Here is a 22,927-nt window from a genome sequence, read left to right on the forward strand (position 1 = left end):
CAAGCTGTTTCAAAATTGGTTTTCTTTAAAAGGTGCACTTCTTTTTTCTTTTTTTTTTTTTTTATACTATTTTTTGCAGTAAGAATCCATGGTGCTGTACTGGAGTTGATGCATGCCACAGTAATGCTGCATCATACATGGGGAGATTCTGCCTTGGACCACCCCAAGAGGGGGAGAAATCTGGTGGATCCATTTCTTTGGCTTTTTGACCTAAAGGAGGGCAGAGGCAAAAGGCAAGGGAAGAGGTGACATGGTCCCCCCTTTTGCTGGGGCACCAGTGGTGTCAGAGCAACCGTGGTGTCTCCCTCAAATCCCCTGTAAGTGGCAACCCCAAACTCTGGTACCGATGCTGCATGCAAGCACAGTAAAATCCGTCTCTCAGAGCACACGCTGCACCTTGTTGTTCCAGGTGTTTGCCAAACGTGGACTGAATCGAAAGGATCCTGGATGGAAGTCTGAAATGAGACACCGGGCTGCTGAAATGCACCATGAGGAAAGACTCAGGAGAAGAACGTGACGGCTTCCTGGCTTGAACAGAAGGTAAAATGTCAGCAAATAGAAGGGTAACAAAAGTCACTGGAGAAGTGCCAGTGGCTGTATCACACAGAAAGGGGCATCCTTATTCTGCGTGCCGGACAAATACCTGGCTTGCTTTCTTAGCCTCAGCTAAGAAACCACTGCCCTGATCCCAGCAATGTTACCCAGGCTGTTTGGCAAGTTTAAGAAGAGAGAAAAATAAAACACTAAGCCCATCCTTTTCCAAAAAGTAGGCTATCCCAAAGCAACCAGCACAAGCACTGTGTAGAGGACAGTGTATTTCAAAGAAAGGGAACAGTTTGGGCTTTGAAGAGATCATAAAAGTCAACAAGAAGTGGCAAGAGCAGTATTGGAATGGGATTTGATTCATTTTGATCTCAGAGCTGGTGTCTGAACTCCAAAGGTGCCTCATTATTCATTGCTAAAGTTGCCTCTGTGTCCCCTGAAGATCTTCAGTCAGGTGGCATCTTCCTCTCAGCCAAGTAAAGCGTTACGGATGGTAAAAATGCATTTCCTCACCTATCGCTAGGGCTGTCGGATGCAGTAGGTGTGCTCCGAGAACGCATGAACTTCAAAGCAGGAGGATGTTTCTGTGCTCTTCTAAATCACCGCCAGAGCCTGCCACTAAAATTAGCACTTCTTCCCAGCACTGCAGGTTTACTCCCGTGTGTGGTGCTCAGCTCAGTCTTCTTTAATTGGTGTGGAAGTCCTCAAACCCAGCACGACTACAGGATGTCAGGATAAAGCAGCAGGTAAGCAAGTGGGTTTTAACTACCAGGAAAATTTTAATGATTTCGTATTTCAGATATATGCATATATATTTACTAATTTTTACATACTACTATACACATATATAGCATTATACATATTTACTATATCTTATTTTATGTATAGTTAGTTTTACACGTATATAAATGAAAGTAGAAAAATTGCATAGAAGTTAACTGGGCCTCAGCTGACAATTAATGACTCCAGCTTTCTAAAATCCATTTCTAAAAATGTATTTTCCTCTTCGAGGACAGAGGAGGAGGATGGAGGTTGCTGGCACAAGCAGTCTTCTGCTCAGGGTCAGCTTCTCATGGCTAAGCTGAGCGGGGTGAAATCTTATTAGGGTGATTGTTGCAGTCTCCAACTATGAGAAAAATAGTGCTTCAACCTCCACCTCTAGGACGATTTATGAGGGAAACCTAGGGAAGCTTTACACCAGAAGGAATGGGGTTTATTGAAAGCACTCACTAGTGAGTTAATGACATGGCTTTGATAAAATGTGAGGCGACAGTGCAGCATAGAAACAGGAAACAAAAATTTTGGATCTGTCCTGTCCATTGTACTTACTTTAGTATCAGCAAATGCAGAAAATGCACGCTGTCACTGGGCATGGGATCTGTAATTTATGAATAATCTTTATTTTTAATACTGGGGGAAGAGATTAGCATGTCTTTTTAACACATAAAATTGTAAGTTGGTAAAAAGCTGTACAGTACATTTGATAACTGTTTTCATGTGCATTTAGTGCAATTTCTCCACTTGCCTAAGTGTTTAAGCAGGCATTTTTTTGGCACAGTTAGTTACCTATTTATTAAGCTCTAACCAGAAGGGCAGTTATAAATCACCACACAGGAATACCTCAGGCCATGTTTTGATCTTTCTTGAGGCTCACGTGAAAATGGCAGCATCTGCTCCATCCTGGCTGAGGTGTCCAGCGGGAGCTAGCAGAGGAGTATCACACCAGCCCCACAAACCAGCCTCACCTTGTTGGAAACACCGCGTGAATGTGGAAGAGAGGAGGGGATGCACGCAGTGTCACTACATGACCAGCTCCAGAGGTGAGTGACCGACAGCCGTGGCAGCTAGTGCAGAGCCAGACTCCCAAAGGCCATCCCAGTGCCCACTGTCAGTGGTTACAGGGCTTTACGGTGTTTGTCACCTGTCTGTGCAGATGAAGTGCAGTCCACCAAATCCTCCTGTTGTCATCTGAGTACTTATTTCTGCTCACCATCTGTATTCAGTGAGATTCTGGGTTCTAAGGCCTGTTTGTAAAGGGGCAAAAACCGCTTTGTCTCACTTAGAAGGTTTTTGTTTTAACCAGGGAGTCTCACTCTAAGAGAGCTGTGGTAATACAAGACCTTTCTTCTTCCACTGCATATGAAGCAGATCAAAATGCGTTAATTATGGTAGATGTCACAGAATACAATTTGAGCAGGCTCAGTAGTGTGCTGTGATTGCTGGTTTTTCTTCTAGAAAGGACATTTTATATCTCAAACTCTTGATTTACCCATGAAAAAATGTTCTAAAAGCTATTTTGAAAATTGTCACGCTTCGTTTCAAATAATATATATATACTTCCTTTTGAATAATATATATATACAGCTCTTACCATATTATAGTGAAATGCACTTTTAATTTTAAATTTGATAATAGTTAAATAATTAGCTACCTCATTGTTGTTGAATTGACATCTTTTGGTTCATTTCATTGCACTAAAAACGAGACTTTTGATCCAGAAATGAAAACAAGATATTCCAATTAGTAGTAACAGCCTTCTTTACTGATTACTTTAAAATAAAGACAAGGCATTTCAACTATTCACAAATATTTCTGACATATTGCAAAGTAACATAAGAGAAAAAAGATCATGATCATATCTGAAGCAAAATAGTTTAAAGACTTTTTACAAATGCATTGTTTTTCCATTTCAAGATTTTTGCTGACACACTTTTGCAGTATCTGTTTGGTGAAATAAACTTCTCTTATACATACAGTGCTAGGGGACAAATTGAAAAAGTATCCTCAGAAAGGTATTTTGTCAGAACCAGGCACTCAGAACATGGCCTCTCATCTCTGTGGACTGTCTGCAAGGTTTAATTTATTTCTTTTTAATGGTATTTTTTATAGAATGATATAGAATCATAGAATCATAGAATATCCCGAGTTGGAAGGGACCCATAAGGATCATCAGGTCCAACTCCTGGCACCGCACAGGTCTGCCCAAAAGTTCAGACCATGTGACTAAGTGCACAGTCCAATCTCTTCTTAAATTCAGACAGGCTTGGTGCAGTGACTACTTCACTGGGGAGCCTGTTCCAGTGTGCAACCACCCCTCTCGGTGAAGAACCTCTTCTTGATGTGATATCCTGATGATATGAAGCTGACATTTGTTTTACATTTTATGCAAGTATTTAAAAGATCCAATACCTATTTCTTCTATGTATACATTTTTGAAGCTTTAAGACTGTGCCACTAACAACACTTTCTCTGTCTTTTGTCATTTTCTGAAATGTTACTATTACTTTGTCAAATTTAGACTTGTTAACAGCAATGATGATGATGTTCCTTATCCAAAAATCACAAACGAAATCGAACAATTCCCTGGGAAACTGCAGACCACATGCATGATATGTAAGTAAAAAATTAGTCCAAAGTTCTGATAAACATTTAGTGCCAGCTAGAGCTATTATTTGGTCTAGTTCTAAACAGTAAAATGCTTATTATATACAGAACAGTTGGATGGAATATGGACATTTGACAAGGGTGGCTCAAGGCATTTCACGGTCTGAATTGTTTGCACGGCCATAAGGCAGCTGCCCTTTTTTTGTTTAGGCATGGGCTTGTGCCAGGTTTGGGAAGGGAAGGGCCCTCAGCACTGCAGAGGGCTCAGTCACACAAGGTGCAAGTTACCTTCTCCCGGCTGCGCAATCTTCAGCTCAACCAGGAGTTTCTTGCAGGACTGAGAGCCCGTTAGGGCTTGCTCCTGAGCTAAAAGCAAACCTGGACAGCATGATCAGATGCCAGTTTACGTCAGGTAAGGATTTGGTCTTTTGCCTTCACCGTATTACAACACAAAGAACTGTACCAGCATTTCTCAATGAGCACCATTAACTGACTTTGGTAACATATCTGTTGGCAGGCCCAGTAGGATCACACCATGTGCTGAACTCCTGTCTCGTGTAATAGGAAAGCACAGCTGCCAATTACCTTGCAACTAGAGTCTGTAAGTATTCAAAACATAAATATGTTCATAACCATACACATATACACAAAACACAGCAGTAGCAATATTACAGGATGCAGTGCCTACTCTATGTAACTGCTTTTTAATACAGATGCAACACCCACGTAAATGCTATTTAATATGAAACAACCCCTCCTCGAAGGTCAATGGCAGCACGCCAAAGGTCAGGTCCAGGCTTCAGCCAGGCTGAGCTGGCTCTGCAGCTAGCTCAATCCCACTGTCTGTCAACTCTAATTAATAGAAGAGTAGCACTATGGGAAAATAATGAGTATCTGTTAACTTTCTGAGCCGGAGATTTCTTTTCACGCCATTTGTAATTATTTCTCCCGTTTTCACAAGTGCTCTTTGTGTGAGCGCTCATTAGGCTTAAGAGAGGATAAAGTTATTACATACAAAATATGATTTAGGGGTAAGGCTTAATAGAAGCAACCAGCAATTGGGTTTGGAGCTCCTGAATCCCGGGAGGTGCTCTTCGTGTTTTTAAGGGAAGTTTCAGTGAGATTGCACTTAGCAGACCACTAAGAAGTTGTCACTCTCCAGCTGGTTCTTCTTTTTCTTGCAGCTCTGTTTCAAAACTCAATAGGAATAGTACAAGAAGGGCTAGAGGAGATGACTGTGCTAGTCCCCCGTCTTTGCTAATGTTCTTGAGAGCAGCGTCCTCGCCTCAAGATCACATCATCGAGTCCAATGTCCCCAGTTCTTCCTTTCCCCTTCTCCCCTCTGAAAATAACCTAGGAAAAGAAAAAGAACAATTGGAGTGCAAGAATGAAATGAAAGAATCTTTGCTTGTGTGAGTAACTGGGTAATGGTACAAAAGCAAAAGCATAAGAAAGCGCAGCCAGTCTTAACTGACTCAAAAATGCCTATATAATTCTGCTCAGAATTATGGATTTTTTTTCTTTTTCTGATCCTCTCCTTCTTTCTTCACTTCAGCAGGATCTTTGTGAAGAGCCAGCAGTTCAGGATGGAGTTATGATACAAATCAAGGTGGTGATTAAAGCCCTGCTCCAGTTGCCAGATCTGAGGTAAGAACTTCCACATAGGAGAATCTGTTGTGCTTTCTATAGCTCATTGCTGCACTGTTCTCATTGTCCCTCACAGCAAACACACAACATCCTGCCTAGTCTAACAAAATCCTGTCTAATGGAGGAGCTTTCCATCCCTAAAACACCTCACAGCTGACTTGGTCCAAATGCCAAACATAGTTGGAACTGGAAACCCCCAACTTTTATTTAACAAATTCTGGCTCCTGCAGAGCTGTGGTAATCTAGAGAAGCACTGACTGCTTGCAAAATGGCAGTGGAAGTTTGGGCATGGATTTACGGAGACCATTAGCAGTCCAGATTTAGCCTGCATAGAAGAAACTCATCAAACATAAAGCTCGAGTAGAAGACCAGTAGCATAAATCAGGGCAGGGATGATTTACAGAACGGCCAGCTGACTTGCCATAAATCAGTATCGCTCACCAGTATTACTGCCTTACAAGCAGAAGCCTGAATGGCTTTAATATGGTATTTTTGACCAGGTTTTAAAAACTATTCAAAGCCTACAGCAAAACTTTGTAACTGTCTGTTGTTATCACTGAGCTGGAAAGAGTTAATACAGACTTACAGATCAGAAATTCACCTGTGTAGTTAAAAAATAGTTTGGATGCTTGCTGAAAGCAGACTTTTATTTTAAATAAAGCATAGTAACAGGGGAAGTCAGAGAAGCTATGTTGAATATGCTGAAATTCTTGTTTAGAAATAAGTGATTTTGGATGTGCTGTAGAAATAGTTTACACAAAGCAAAGTCATTAGAAAGTCTGATAAAGGATTCCAGTCTCTACTCATATTCTCAGGTTTTCAGAAGCCCCCCCCAAAACCACTAGTATTTAATTGCTTTTGCTTTTTAATTAGCTAGAAAATTAAGTGTCCATTTTTCCTACAGACTTTTCTGTGGCTAGGGCCTTCCCTGCTTATCTAGCGTTTTTTCTCATTCCCTGATCCTTGGAATAAATGTCACAAATGCTTTAGGTCAGCAACCCAGGCTACCCAGCCTGGCTGGAAAAGTTCCCAAACTTGACGATTCTGCCAGGTCCTGTGAGGCAGCGATCAGTTACGGTTTGCGAACCACGCTGACAGCTACTGCTGAGGCAGAGGACAGTGCAAAGGGGAGCTGTTATTCTTGTTTAAAAGCTTTGGGGGGGGTCCCTAAAACTCATTTACTTGTCTGCCAGTAAATACATTAGTAATACATACTTACTTTAAAAGTGTTCTTATAGAGACCATGTTTAACATAGCACCCTACCTCTGAGGATCAGTGTTAAACTTAGCAAAAAATTGTAAGAATGGGATAAATATATTGTTCACCTGCTATAAATGTCCACATTCTCAGTCTGACATTCATTTACAGCTAACAGAACACCAGGCATCTTTTTTATTATTGCTCTGCTGAAAGCAGAGACTGGAGAAAAATGCCGAGCATTTGATGCATCATTTTAATCACCCAATGCTTCTAAGATTTTCAGGTATTAAAAGATTCTCCATGGTACTTCATACAGCTGCTTCTGATTATGTTAAACAATTTTGTGTTACTGGCATACCTAGATCATCAGTTACCTCCTCATCCAGATCAGCTGCAAGTGTGCTGAAGAACGTAAAAACATGTGCAATAACACAGGTAAACTCCCTGCAGTGTCAGAAATGACTGTTCTCAATATCCCATATATTAATATATATGGGATATTATATATATAATAATATATAATATATACTATTATAGTATATATAGCATATACTATATACTGTATACTATATAGTACATATGTATACTATATATTACGTGCTGTAGTATATAATATAAACAGATACTATATATACTAAATATATACACTATATACTATATATACTATTATATAATATATATACACTATATATTATATAGATATAATTTATATTATATTAGTATAGTGTAGTATATAGTGTATATATACACTAGTATGCTATAATAGTGTACTATTATAGTATATATATACTGTATAGTATATAGTGTGTGTATATAGCATTGTATATATACACTAGTATACTATAATAGTGTACTATTATAGTATATACTATATAGTACATATACTATTATAGTACATATACTATTATAGTATATATACTATATAGTGTGTATATATATAGTATATAGTATCTGTTCATATTATATACTGTAGTATATAATATATACTATATATACACTATTATATATAATAGTATATATACTATATAGTATAAATATACTATACTATAGTATATATATACTGTATTATATTATAAATATAGTATATATAGTGTATAATTCATACACTAAATTATAAATTATATATAAATATACTATATAGTATATATACTATTATAGTATATAGTGTGTATATATAGTATATATTATATACTATAGTATATAATATAAACAGATATAATCAATATCTGTTTAACCACTTCTTAATCCACAGGGGACGATCCTTCCTATTGCATGACACTGTGTTTTTTTTAAAGCATATTTCACGACCAATCTTGATACAGGCTATTTGGAAAATTTGTACTTGCTTTTTTTTTCAAAACAAGTACAGTATGCTCTTGTCCTTTAGGTTGCTCTTTCCTACATGATAAGTGAGTCCCTGATAAAAAGGCTGTACGAGGTAGCTCAGTACAAGCTATTTGGTAGTTTTCCATCTGTCTATTACTATGGGTGTTGTGGTTTGTTCTACACAGAACTAATTAGAAATGTGATTCCATTGGCAAGGATAAATGTAGAAGTGAAAAACAGGCAGAAATTGGACCCGGAAGGCAAATGATCGAGTGCTACACCACCTAAGTGTCTTCAGAGTCTCATGCAAAGAAAAAAAAAGGCAGTAAATGCAATTGTACTCACACTCTTGGTGCCCAGTCCTCGCAAAGTTATGTGTGTCTGCCTCCAGCCATGGCCACCGTTTCTTCCCCAGACAGCTGGGCCGTGAGCACCGTTTCTCCTCACAAAGACTTGGAGGGCACCAGAATGCAGGCCGGGCACCTTGTGCCGAAACGACAGGCATAAGTCCCCAGCCTGAGCCACGTGGCCCAGCAGCAGGATAAGATGCGCTGCTTTTCCCTCTTTGCCTTCGGCTTCAGAGATGGTGAGGTACTGTCCCCCTGCAAAAGAGAAAGCAGTTACTTTGGTAAAATTCTGCTGTTTAAAATTTCAGGACCAAATGCATAAGCATTATCAAAGAAATAAAAAAAGACCATAAGGTCCAGTGAGTCGTAAATAAAGCATATTGGTGCTGGACTGAGAACCAGAACTGACACATCTCCCCCTGTAAGGTAAGATTTACAGTGCTGGGCTTCTATTTACAGTGTGCCAGGTTAGGGCTTTCTTATCTAATCTCTTTTTTACACAGCAAATACTACAGCTGTTGAAAATGAAGTTCATCTGTTTCTTCATTTCAGACATCCCCTTGGTGACTGATTTTAAACCCCAGTGACATCAAAGCTACCGTGTAAATTTATGTATCTTGTAAGCTGTATATGTTTGCTAGTAGAAGGCCAGCATAAATGTTACGCTGTAATCGAGTTACAGCTCTGTACATTGCTTTTTTCTTGGAAACTGCGTTAACAGGTTAAGTCTCTAAGTGTATCCATTTGCAAATAAGACCAGCCTTTTCATTTAACCATAATTTAAACTCTTAATCTATCTGAGATACAGAAAGTTAGAAACAGTTAGTTATGATTTCCAAACAGCTAAAGTCTTCTCTAACAGTAGTAAGCTGCTACTGAACACAAGCACTTAATTCAAAACTCCATTATTATCTCTGATCATGTTTGAAGTAAAAGTACCTTCATAAAAACACCTAGTACATGAAGAAGTAGAGGATCTCATGGATATAGCAATGGCCATTAAATGTTTTTTTAGAAAAAAAGAAAAAAAAATTTATACATCCATAAATCCCATACACCTTTTCATGTAGGTACTTAGAACTACAATAAATGGAACTTCAAATCCTGCAGAAAACTCACACCTGTCTTTTATCTTTGAACTTTTCATTAAAACATTTTCAAGGTGGATGATAACTTTCCAAATTTAAACTGACCAAAGAAGGGGGGAGGTACTCTTAAAAGAGAAAAAGGAAAGAAAGAAAGAAATCTTATTTTACTCTTAACCTAAGAATCTATTTTTAATATATGAGAGCAGAGTATCAAAGGATCTAAGTTAAGGTAAAGGGTCCAGGCAGCCCTCGTAATTGAAACCAATGCTGTAGGTTTTGATATTTTTTTTCTAAATACTGCATATTAATAAGAATATAATCTTAACAGTTAAATTGTTGCCATGCTACTACCAGGACTTGTCAATCACTTTAAAGCAAACGATGTCTCCAATTCACTACTTCTACACAGGTTTTAAAGTTCCTTTGGCCTCAGTGAGATTTAACTAAGCCAAGTATTTTTCTGCTAAGGCCTCACGTCTGCATTTGGGCGTGAAGTGGGATCCATTTGTCCAAGTATCTGTTAAAGCTTTCTTTTTTTATTAATGAATTGTTTTTGCATCAAAGTCACTAACTGCTAAAATAAGAGAATTCAAATAGCTGCACCTGTTGTAGATACAATTATTTCACTCTGAAAGTACTGACCTGACTCATTACCTGCATGTGTTTCAGATAGTTACAGTGACTGAACCCAATCAATAGGAAACAGATTTAGTAAGCACAAAGCCAACATAGCTGTAGGCATGCCCCTACAGGAAAAGGTCCCCTCAAAGCAGCATTTTCTGCATGCGAGATAAGCTTATAAGGCTTCAGCGTGGCACCTTTCAAAATACAGATTCTGATAAACCAATAAATGCCAAACTTTGAAAGGTGAAAGCAAACACTCCTGCGCAAGCTGTGAAAATAAATCTCTGAAACAAGGTATTCCAGACAGGAGGGAGTGGGGTGGGTGACTTCAAGGGACTAGTTTTAACAGGTTGTGTCAACAGCAATAGAACAGGCACAGGAAACAAAAAGCTGAGTGTCCCTGACTGGAAAGCAACACCAGGGGAAAAAAGGTCTAAGAAAAAGCCGGTTAAAAATCATGGCTCTGGAACTTAGTACATATTAACAACAATTTTTGAATACAGATAATTGATATGCTTTAGTAACGTACTTTCTCAGAAATACAGTGGTTTTGACTCCATTGTTTAAAACAGTGTGGGAGTTATGCGCGGTCTTTTTAAACATGCCAGCCTGCATGCAGGACATGGCTCCATTTTCTGTTCTGCAGGAGGAGGAAGCTCTGCCCTTTGAGTCATCCATGAGACTCTTGAAGTGTCATAACAAGCTACAGAAAACAAGAGCATGCCTGTGGGCAGGAGGCACTTCTACTTAGCCATCCAAACAGCCTGAAAAAAGCTGCTGGGCACACCTGCCCTGGTGGCAAACGACTGTCCCATCATGGCAATGTAAGCACAGACTTCTATGACAAGGTGGGATGTAGGGAAAATGGACCTCGGTGCCCTCATCCTCCCTCAGCTTAACCTACAGCATCTGAGAGCATTTCCTTCTGAAGCCAGCCATCCGCTCACATAATGCGAGCATTGTGCACTTCAAAGGCTGCTCTTCAGGGGATGAAGTAATCCCTTCCTTACCTTACAAGAAGCCAGAGACGTGTGGTGTGTCTGATCCCCGGGGCTGCAATGCGGGCACTGCAAGGGGCAGGGTGCGTGGACACGCACCCCCTCAGTGCCACAGGGTAACACCTACAGGGGCCTCACCCAGCTCACCGATAACTTGGTGGAGCGGCCCTTCTGCCTGGACCACACCCGGAGGTGTGCGACTGAAAGGCTCTCACCTAACGGTGCCACTCCCCTGTCCTGCAGGTGGCTAGCGCACGCTCCCCTCTAACAGTCATTTCGAGGTCACTTTTGTCCACCCCAAGCATACACTTAGACATACTCAGAAATTGCTGCCCATTACCAGCCTAGTCTTCCTTCCTTCCAGCTACTTAACAATTTTCCTATACACTGGTTTCTCTAATTTAGCGTTGAATTTAATAAAATGAAGCTGAGAGACTGAACTAAACCAAGAACATTATATTTGGCAGCAGAACAAAGACTAGTCCCAGCACTTTCTTTAATTTTACTACTAATACGGAAGTAATTATGTCTGTGTGGTGATTTGAAAAATAAGCTTTGTTTCTCCATAAATAAAAGTTGTTCTCTACTCCACATTTTTGTTCTTTCTGATTCTTTTGAGACATCTTTTACTAAATACACTTATTACTCTTTTAGATACATTTGTAAAGATAGCAGCTAAAATTCCAACACAAATCATCTTTCAATGTTTTTTTTTTTCATTTTGATTTTGTACACAGAAGAGGTGTGCTTGTGAAACATATCCTATAACTAAAGGGATACAGAATCTGTGCAAATGAGAGAACTGTCACCAACCTCAAGCCTGGGTAGCTCTTCAGCTACAGGATATGCTCGTACACGTGTGTCTTACCTGATGCATCTCTAATGGGTTCCCAGTGCAAATCATCATCTTTGTCCTTGATCCATCCACACAGGCCGCTATCAAAATTACAGCTGTGTACCAGCACACCTAGGCAGAACAGAGCAGGAAGGCAAAAGAAAGTGGTTTTAATTCCATTGGCTGAGGAACTATAGCAATTGCCCTTGTGGCTGACACTGGCACATAAACATGGAAATAAAATGCAGCAGAAAGAGCACTAGAAAAAGAATACGTAAAATTACTAAAACAATAAAAGGGCTGCTCCTATTATTACTAACAATTCATGCTATTTTTGTGCTTAGTCTGTTAGGAAAAGAAACTATAAAGGTTCACTTAGGTGTTTTTTGTTTTCTTTGTACGAAGCATAGCCTAAACAAGGAGCATAAGGTGCAGGAGTCCTGTAAAATGTATTAATGCACAAAAAAAAAAATAAATCCTAAACCCCAGACCCCAAACAGGAGATGTCATTTACCTGGGTCATCGTTGGCTTCGAATTCATCAGCGGTAATCCCTCTTTCAATTTCAAGTATTTCAAACAGATTATTGCTCACTCCAGGCTGGCGTGGAACTGTGAGAAAAGTAGTTTTTCAGAAATGAATGAGATAAAGCTAGTTAGTGACCTACTTCCTTATCTTTAATAAAAAACAGCAGAGCAGCTCTGGGCATTGTGCTTTTCTTGGAAAATTCAATATACTTAATTATAGTTAACATGAAGATTCATAAACTTTATGCCTAGGTGATTTACGTTGTAACATTTATCTGAACTCCATAAAAGGTGACTGCAAATCTGTTAAAGGCTCTTCTAACAAAAGCTGCTTTTTCAACCAAGAAAAAAAAAATCTTTAACCTTGAAGCACACGTTTGGAGGAAAACTCCAAATGCACTTTTTAAGCTAGTGGTTTCTCAATAAAATGAAGCCACATTAAAGCCCTTTCTCAAATTTTCGAAGGCACTCACCTTCCACAGCTGTTTTATAGGAGAATTTCAACACAAAGCACTGGTACTTGGAAGAAGCCCCACATGAGATACCCTATGCAGCCAAACTCAGAAACACAGCTGAGGGTATTACCATGTCCCTGCAAAGGATTAGAGTTCCCTGAACAATTATCAGGATTTGACTCAAGTTGAAAAGGAGGAGTATTCTATTCAAGTGTAATTCAATTTTTTACTTTCCGATAAAAGTCTGTCCTTCAGTTGTTCTCAGCTGCAAGGGGAAGGAATGCTCTCGGTCGTTTACAGGTTATTAGACACTGAGCTGCAGCCACAACAGCCTGAAATTTAAGAAGTCTTCGTGAGAGCCATGGCTGCAGAATTCAGGGGGCTACAAAGACTTCCACTTACTTCTGAAGAGTGCCAGGCTGTGTATGTCTCCAGAAATAACACTCAGGTGTCAAACCTGAGAGACAGCTCAAACTAGAGATAAAGAGATTGCGCTGGCTAGAGCTGTCTGGGAAAGTTCCTTTCTGAGAGGCAGGTCTCCTGCGTAATTAATAACAGTAGCAGTGGGTTTCAGGCGCGTCCTGAGATGTTGCAGACACCTCTGACACCTACAGTATTTGTGAGAGCCTTATCTCTTAAAAACTTGACACATTTTCCATACTCAGCGCTCAAAGAAGTATCTAAATGTCTGCATATGCTTTTTAGGCAAGTGAGAACAAGAATTGAGATGATTTATAATAAAATAAACAACCATGTTGTTTTCAGGAAATCAGAGATAAGAAGGAACTTCTTTTGCACTAGGACAATACATAAATAGGATCTTGCAACAACCCCTCTAAATCCAGAAGACAGAGCAAAATGAAAAATAAGAATGAGGTAGCTTCCTGCTTTTCACAGCTGGGAAAAAATAAGCAGCCTGATAACAGGTTTACCAAATGCAAATGTATTTTTAAAGTAGTATTACATGCTACAAATTTTGTATAGCAAAATGAAAAAGCTTGAAGTCTGTATGAAGCTTATTAATTCCTCAATATTGCAGTTATTTTTGGAATTATTCCTACTTTTTTTTTTGAAACATTTGTAGATTTTGGAATACGTCTATTGGCAGTCTAGGATATTAACACACAAACAGCCTCAAGGGCTTCAGGTTGGTTTGGGGAGTACAGGCCTGTTAATTTTTACATAGCTTGTACTAATGTTTTGGCTATTTCAATAAGCCCCCACAGTGAGGATCCACTTCACGTTACAGTCATGCTGCACCCCGCTCATCCCTAGGCACACGGCAGTCACCACGCAAGAGGCCCATCCTCAGCCCCAGGTCCCATGCAGCTGCCAGCAACCCCAGCCCACCTCTCCTCTAGTTCAGTAAAATACCATTTCTAACGCACTGTTACTCTATACACATCCAAGTTACACCTGTGCGCACATACAGGCATTCTCCAAATTAAAGTTGGTATCACTGACCAATAATTAAAGCTCTACGAAGGATATTTTTTCAAAACTTTTCTCTAATGTCCTCTCCAAACACTGTTGTCATGGGTTTCTAGAAAAACAGGTTGCAGGGCTTTAAAATAGTCCTTTCAGTGCTCAGCCCCCATGAGAGGAACGTGCACTCGGTATGAAACGAGTTACCACAGGAGATGCAGGACTCCAAATACGATCCATGTGTACACTTCTTTTTGCTACGACAACTTGTATGCTGAGTGGTGATCCTGGGAGAAAGTATTTGGCACAGTTATTTTCTGCAAGCTTTCCAAGCCCTTTCTGTGTACTTTATATAGCATATCAGTGTGCTTTTCACTTTACTCCAATGGTTTGATAAAGCTTGTTAAATATAAACTTGGCTTCTTTTTCTTGGAGAATGCTGTTTGCTGTGAGCGAGCCAATACATCAACACCACCATATTCTCAAAGTTAATTAGCGTGAGTTCTTCATGGATGCACGTATGTGGGGGGGAACATTTAATAACTGCTTAAGACTGACTTCTTTTCAGCTTTTTAATCCCTGGGGAAACAGTAGGACTTTTTTTTTTTCATTACTTGTTAATTGCTGAGTTTGGGAGTGTAAGAGATGGTGTGTGCATGCCAGGCTGTTTATAATTATAGAATAATCACTGTTTTGGTGTTACAAAACCAAAACAAACCATGGAGTGCAGCTCCACATTACTAATAATTTTTATGACTGTCAGTAGTACAGTGCTCTGCCTTACAACAAACGTTGTGCTCTTACACAATCCCATTCCACACAATGAGCATGACCGAGCTTCCCACTTCTGGTCAAAGCAAACGAGCAAAAAGATTTTTTTTTTTTTTGACTGAGTAGTTGCTACAATTAAGAGTTGTTAAATTCCACTTCTAAAAATCCCCACAAGTGAGGAGCTCTCATGCAGAACTAGCAGAGAGCAGCTAAGAGAAAGGGTAGCCCAAAGGTCAGCCAGGCTCCTCAGTCATTTAGTACAGAGTACAGCCTCTTTTCCCCCAGGGAAGACTTAGATTCATGCTGGGCTAAAAAGAAGGGGCAGCAGAGAGATGCACTTCACCCTTTTTATTCAGATACCCCCAGTGTCCTGGCTGTGTTGCCTAAAGCTCTGCAGATTCCAGCTTTGCAGTGAGAATTACCTGAGGAATGGCTTTGGTGGGCTGTCCCACCTCTAAATATCATTTGCATAATGGTGAGAGACAGTGCTCAAGTGTGACTGCTCTGAAGTCCAGTCCTGCATTGCTCAGGCAGTGAGAAGGCTCATTAACTCTGGCCTAAGTCAAACATCTTTTTATATATGTTTCCATAAGATCCTGTGAAAAGTAACCTGCTTTTCTATGAGGAGAGGTGCAGTGACAACTCAGTTTGCGGGAAACACAGCTAAAATAACTAGCTTACAGCAGCTCGCACATCAGATCTGGGGATGTAGCTAGGTGGAAGATGGATGGAGGGTATGATTTGTGAGACTCCTAAATCTTAGCATTTTGCTCCAGAGTACAAACAGGAACAAAGGGCCTGTCTTAAATGCTTAAATATGAAAATGAATACATTTTAACAGGTGCCAGAACAGTGAGGACAAATTAGCTGCTATTGCAAAATGATGCTGCTCCAGTGATAGCAGGGAATAACAAAACCCACATTCTTGCTTTTAGCACTTCCCTTATTTCAACGGTTTCGAGGATCATGTAACTGCATTTACTGCACTAAGGACTTCTCAGCCATTGAAAGGGGCAGCAAAAAGAATCGTTTTACTCCTATCTTTAGATCTTTTTAATAGCTGTTATGAGAAAAGACTCCCAATTCCAATCTCTACAGCTCCACTAAGGAGCTAAGAAGGAAAATTACTGAACTATCTTTTAATGCAGATAAGGGGTTTTGTTCTTGCTCTGCTGATACCCAGTGTTATGCTTTGTCTTTAAGCTTATGCTTTTAACACTTGTCACCCAGATCCCAATGGTAGCAGAAATTCCTGGCCTTACTGAGAACTATGTTCTCTTTCTTAGACTTTAGCCATCTTAGTAAACAGAAGAGATTCCTCTGTATTTCCCTACAGTTTGTATGAGCCCTGAAATAGTTAAATATTAAGCCATCGCTGCATTCCTCCCTCATTGCCATTCCCCCCATATCCATATCAGCAGATTATCCTTGGTGCCAGATTCCACTGTCTGCATCTCACAGAGTGGTTCAAAGGCCAAGTGTAGGAATTCCATTTTAAAAAATACTCATTTTTTGTTCTCTGAAAAAGCAGCTCAGCACACTCATTACAGGCACTTTTAGAAAAGGGGAAAGCATCTAAGGAAATGTGACAACCCAGTACCTGTCAAAAACTGCAAAGGTATTTAAATAACATTATCAGCAGAGTGCTTTGTGCTCTTTGTTACCACTGAACAGACCAATCTCCCTGGTCCCCAGCTGATTTCAAGCTGAGCAGCACATTCAAGAGTGTTCAGAAGTGAAAACTTAGGAGAGGTTTGCCCGGCATGAGATGACAGGTCAAATAACAACAAAGGGAGAAAACTGAGAGCGAGTCACCAAGAGCAAGCTCTGGAAAATGTTAAGTAATGAAAAATTAAGATTTGAAAGATGCTTGCGGAAAGCAAGTACGCTTGCCCAGGCACATTTCCTCTCCTGAACTAGACCCCCAGAGTGTTTGCAGGATTTGGTCCAGTGCACGAGGCCATCTACCAGTGTACAGCACACCAACCACCCCTTTTGTCATGGACTGCCTAAAAGTAGTATTACATAGTCAGATGGCTAACCAAAGTAGTGGTTACTGTCATGCTACTTTGTCAAAGTCTGGCTAAGGCTTCAGAGCCTGACTAAAAAGAAAAATAGAAGTTCATCTATCACAAGGTAACCTCGTTTAAAAACACAACTTTAAAGATGGAGGTCATATGCTAAGGGCTGGAAGCTCTGAATCAACAGTGGTTGTTGGCTACACCGCTCTTCGTGCTGGGTTTTGCCCCTCCTCATGATAAAACACTACCTTTTGCGACAAAGCGGCCATTGAAACCAAGGTTAAGTCCTACCTCATGCTCTGAGTGGATCTAGCATGAATTTCCTCCTCCATTGTCCAAGCCAACAAGTGTTACAAAATGATTGAACAGCTGCCTGCATTCACCCCTGGGAAATAAAGAAGGCAAGAGCGAGGCTCTCTCTTCTCTTTTCAGGCTGGCACATGGACCAGAGCACAAACTCCTTTTCGAGAACTGGTTTCTTTGCTGCCTCAACTGCAGAAGTAGAAGATGTGGGGGAAATGAACCTCAGGAGCCTCAGTACAAGCCAAATTAAATTAGCTCAAATCCACAATCCAAGAACATTGCAAAGATGTCTGATACAGATGAGGTTAGTAAAGTTTAAAGATGGTGAAGGATGTAGTTGTAAAAGCCCCTTTCCCTGAGGAAATACAAAGGCTAGTGAAAAGAAAAAGATATGCACAAACATTTTTGGAGGTGGGGAGCATCTGGCACATTCACATGGCAGATAAGAAGCACATCAGAGGTTAGCTAAACGTTACTAATTAGTTCAGTTTAAAATTCTGTACTGCGGTAACATTCCAGCCATTCATGTTGTGTTTGGCCAAGAAGAATACTTTTTGAGAGGCCCTGGCTTGTGTGATGTGGGAGCATTGCTGTCCTGAGCTTGTGGTGCCTCACGCAGAGCAGTTCAAATCAGGATGATCCCTATGCTGCAGCCTTGCAGCTGAGTGCTGCTCTCCCACAGGGCTGGCCAGCAGCACAGCCACATTAACTTCTCCCCTTCCTCTCAAAATCCTACAGTAACAGGACTTGGGAGGCGACACCTTACCCTGCAAGAAACGCTTTCCTTTATGAGGCAGCACTAGAACTGTCTTGCACTCGGCTATAGGTTTCCAGTCCTAGACAAATGCTTTTGTGCACTCACTGATTAAATCTCTTTGGACAGAGAGAAGGTGGGAGGGGACATCAGTGTCTCCCACCTAGATGACTGCTGCAAAGTAGCATAATTGGGGAAAAGAAAGGTACCAGCTTCGTTAAGGATCATGCTACTAGTGCCACGCAAATTCCTACACCCTACAGCACATCTAGAGTATTTCAGCCACTCAGTTACGTCACGCACCTACGTGCATCAAGGATTTCTTTAGCAAGGGATAGAGCAAGAAATAACATGGGCTTAAAGACACTGACTTGATCTGTCCCTATATTGCCTGCTGAAGCCAGTAACAATTGCTGTGCTTGATGCCTATGGGAATCCTGCTTACTGTGCACTGAAGCCTTTGAAGCTATGTATGGACACCATGGACCTCAAAGGGTAGCAGCTAACCTATATAAAAAACTAATAAATACTTTTCAAAGATTAACTTTTCCTTCTCCTATGTCTGTTATATGGAAAATAACGTAAGCTTATAGTTAGGAAACAAACTTGAACATTTTTACTTGCCTACTTTCCAAACTCCTATATCCCAAACATTCATATGGAAAGCACTAGCTTCTAAATCTAGCCTTTGGAGAGATTAGAGCAAACACTAATTAAAAATACGCTTTATGCAAGTGATTGTTTTTACCTCACGTAAATAGCTGAAAGTTATCCCCCAGCTTGGGAATTCCAGAGAATACTCGCAGCACAAGACAGCCTGGGAAGCGCAGCGCTATAGCCTAGACTAATTTCCACAGAACCCAGTATTTTTAACTATTGCTTCCCATTATATTAATGTTCAGGAGCCTTTACTGTTTTTTAAAAATTTTATATTAAAATATTATTTAACTGAATATATTATTTGAATTGTTTAAAAACAATCTGGAAAAAGCCAGAACAGGATTTATCTTCCCAAACTCTAAGTCGGTTTTTGTCTCTACTTTGAATTTATCAAATTGTCTACAGCAGACAAAATACCAACAGAGAAAACAAAACATTTTTTATAGGGAAGAAATTATTTCACTATGTCATGGTCTAAGGGAACACAGCCCAACAAGTTACTTCATAGATGCCAAAGCAACCAGAAAAAAACTCCCACATTGCTTGTACACCTTCTCTGAGACAGCAAACTTCCTCTTCCTCCTCCATCACTCCTGCAGCTTCATTGTACGTCAAGCTGAAGGAAAAGGGCTGATCCAACACACCCTCCCCATCTGTAAAATTTGCAGCAGAACTAAAGATAAAATTGGGTGTTGAATGTTTCTTGGCAGCTGTATGCAACTCTACATGTGCCAGTAGAGTCATCTGAGGCACGCACTAAAGCTGGCATAGAAACAGTGCTGTGTCTTTCAGAGCATGTCCTCATGCTAGGGGAATCTTTAGTATCCTCACCTTTTACGTATCCACTTTCAGAGATGCAGTCCATAAAATTAGCCTCCATGATATTTTCATGCAATTCTACAGTTGCTTAGTCATAAGCATCCAAGACTATTTGGATTCATATAATACAAGCAACATAACAGAGCCTTTAGGAAATCAGACATGGTCCCGTTTTGCAATTACCATTCTTAAAGCAAAGGAAATATGCTTTCTGAGAGTGACTCTCAAATCCCTGATTTTTGAATCTTCTGAGTATAAGTTATGTTGCATTTCAATTATTTTTCAATAAAATGGCTTTCCTTTCTCCCTCCAAAACTTTCGTCTGAAAATGTAAATAGGTTAAGCACTTACATAGGACAGTATACTCACAAATAATTCAGGAAGGAAAACTGAAATTTTTGGTTGAATTCATCGAGAATTTCTTCCCACATTTTTGTTATGTCATAGAAACAATTATTTGTGCAGCTTTACCATATGACCAGTTTCAATTCCATGTCTTTTTTCTCATTGATAAAATGTTCCAAAAAAAAAAAACCAACAGAATAGTACAGTGAATGCTTTCACTTTCCCACATCTACAGTTCCAATAAATGAAAGGGTACGTAAATTTACTTACTGAACACATCTCCTCGGGGTTTCTGAGGATCTATCTGGATTCTGTTGTCATCTGTAACTCCTTGGGAAGATGTTGTTTCAATGGGAATATGTGAAGGATATTGGGTTGTTATCACAGGAGTTCTTTGTGGTGGTAGCGTGGGTCTTAACATTGTAGGCTGAGGTGGTGTTGGAGGTGGAGGCCTCGTCACTGGTTTTGTTACCGGCCTTGTCGTCACAAGCACGTACCTCGTGGTTGGCTTTGGCGTGGGTCGAGTTGTTGGCCTTGGCGTGGGTCGAGTTGTTGGCCCAGCTGTTGGTTGAGTTGTTGGCCCGGCTGTTGGTCGAGTTGTTGGTCTGGTCACTGGCCTTTCTGTAATGATAGCAGATACAAATGGTGGTCTGAGGGGTTGGCTTTTGCCTCCAACATCAGGAATCCTATTGGCTACACCAGGGCCTCCCTTAGGAAGCATGCTGTTGCCCTTGAATATATGATACGGACCAGGTGGCTCAATCATAATATTAGGAATAACTGCAGAGAGAACCAAAAAGGGACCAAAATGCACATCTGAGTCTCTCGCTCCAGAAACTTCAGAATATAGTTCATTGACATGAAGAGTCTTTGCTGAAATAATTTCTCTTCTTCTGAATGTTTCTACTAATTAGACACATACTTTAGCATCAACACTAACAAATTTTCTGTACTTCTCATTACAGTATTTTAGAGATGATTTAGAATGACTGAAGGCACACAGTGACTTCCATCCCCACCTCCTCCCAAGCATCAACACTTTCAGAATTGGCAAAACATACCCAAAAGAGCTGGAAGTAAAAAAGCATGGACAGGAAGGGTAGATCTTAAGCCACGCTGTAAAACTGGACAAGTTTTTACTCAGGAGCAGGGCAAACTTAGTAACGCTCCAATGTTACCACCATTTTGGTCATGAACAGGCACATACCTTTGGCTTAAGAAAGTATCTTTCAGGCCTCTCCACTTCCTCACAACATTTCTCCTTGTCAACAAGCATTAATCACATTACAGACATTGAACCTAAACCAACTAGCTTTCATTTAAATCCTTCTCTTTGCTGAACACCGGGAAAGTGAGTACATGTTTTTTTTTCAGCCTCCACAAAAAAGAAGAGGTGAACTGAGCACCACCTACAACACAGTGGCATTGCCTGCTATTAATACCACCTCCCTAATATTTCATAAAGAAAGGACAACAGATTTTAATTTTGTTTCACAAAGGGAGTTTCTATAGACACAAAATGCAATAAAATCTGTTTTGTTATTTATAATTTACTCTTTGTTAATAAACCTTTATATCTCACTGGAGTTCTTAAAAGCCCCAGTAAGAATTCAAGTCACATATTATGTGTACAAGTGTTTCAAGTATAACAGAGTTAAAATGAAGAACAACTCTTTGTTAAACAATGAACTGTTTGACGATATCAGGTAAAAAAGTTCTCTCTTTGGCCACCTGCTTACTACTATTGTTTTGAATAGCCTGCAGATTTTACATTATGGTGTATTAAAATATCAAATGCACCTTAGGACTAAGCGTGTCCACATATAATTGTAACCATTCAGGTTGTGAAAGATCACCTTAGCAAGACCACAAAACCATGATGGCTAAAACCGTCGCAGTTTGCAGTGGTACTGCTCTCTAAAGAGATGGGTGAGTCACCAATGACCAGAACCCACATACAAACACAGAGTCCTCAAAAAGGTTCTGCAGATCTATCATAGAGCTGCATAGTCCTGAGGGAGGACTGGGGAGAGCTCCAGCAGCCTGTTCAGTACCAAAGGGGATGACTGCTGCTCCCAACAGGGACATGAGGATGGGAATTCTCTTGCAGGGCACTCTTCTAAAGAAATCCTCTCTCTTGGCTGTGCTCAGATCTGGGGAGCAGCGGGGAGTGGATGTGGTAAGCTGCTGAAACAGGCACGTGCAGAACGAACATAATAGCAGCGTATGAGTAATATGCACTGTTTGACCAGACCTACCCTGCTTACTCACTTGTCCTCATTCTGAAGCAATCTCTAGAATGAAGCTGTGAATAGGGTGAGGTGAATTTCTTTCTAATTATGAAAATGTCTCAGAGAGAGGTATTTTTATCAAAGCATGCAAAGACTCAGAAAACTCAGACTACATTCCCTGGCCTTTCTTAAAGTATTAAAAATAGTTGCAAGAAACTGAGCCTGATAGTGTTATATCTCAAAATTTACAACACAGGATTCATGGACACATGTGCTTTTAGAATTGTTTTTTTTAAAGCAGCGTTACATACGTATGCAGTTTGTTCCGTTGTCTCTGTACCCTTCTTTACATTTGCATTTGTACGATCCTGGTGTATTGTAACACCGTGAAAAACTACCACACTGATGCTGGCCAAGGGAACATTCATCTATATCTGCAACAGAAAGTTACAAAAAAAAAATCATTTGCATTAAAGAAATCTGACTTTCTGCTTAACCCTGCAAAAACATGAACAGTAGTATGATAATTAGGAAAAATACAAATTTCAGAAAATTCAATAAAACTGAATTGACAGTAGAAAAAGAAAACCAGCTGCAAATTAATGTGGTGAGTTTAGGAATACG

The 22,927-nt window shown here is 40.0% G+C and overlaps 1 protein-coding gene across 3 annotated transcripts in view; it reads right to left on the reverse strand.

The window, feature by feature from the left end:
• Positions 1-3,069: 3,069 nt before the first annotated feature.
• Positions 3,070-22,927, reverse strand: part of NPNT (nephronectin) — a 50,802-nt gene continuing 30,944 nt past the window's right edge. For all 3 annotated transcript variants that reach the window (XM_035537924.2, XM_035537933.2, XM_035537918.2), the window contains 6 exons: positions 22,615-22,737; positions 20,343-20,693; positions 12,508-12,603; positions 12,027-12,125; positions 8,447-8,703; positions 3,070-5,280 (listed from right to left, as the gene is read on the reverse strand). In XM_035537924.2, coding sequence (XP_035393817.1) covers positions 5,185-5,280; positions 8,447-8,703; positions 12,027-12,125; positions 12,508-12,603; positions 20,343-20,693; positions 22,615-22,737 — 1,022 coding nt within the window. In that variant the 3' untranslated portion in view covers positions 3,070-5,184. The remainder of the gene's footprint in view (positions 5,281-8,446; positions 8,704-12,026; positions 12,126-12,507; positions 12,604-20,342; positions 20,694-22,614; positions 22,738-22,927) is intronic.

Source organism: Cygnus atratus, chromosome 4 (assembly GCF_013377495.2).
Source record: "Cygnus atratus isolate AKBS03 ecotype Queensland, Australia chromosome 4, CAtr_DNAZoo_HiC_assembly, whole genome shotgun sequence".
Taxonomy (NCBI): Eukaryota; Metazoa; Chordata; class Aves; order Anseriformes; family Anatidae; genus Cygnus; species Cygnus atratus.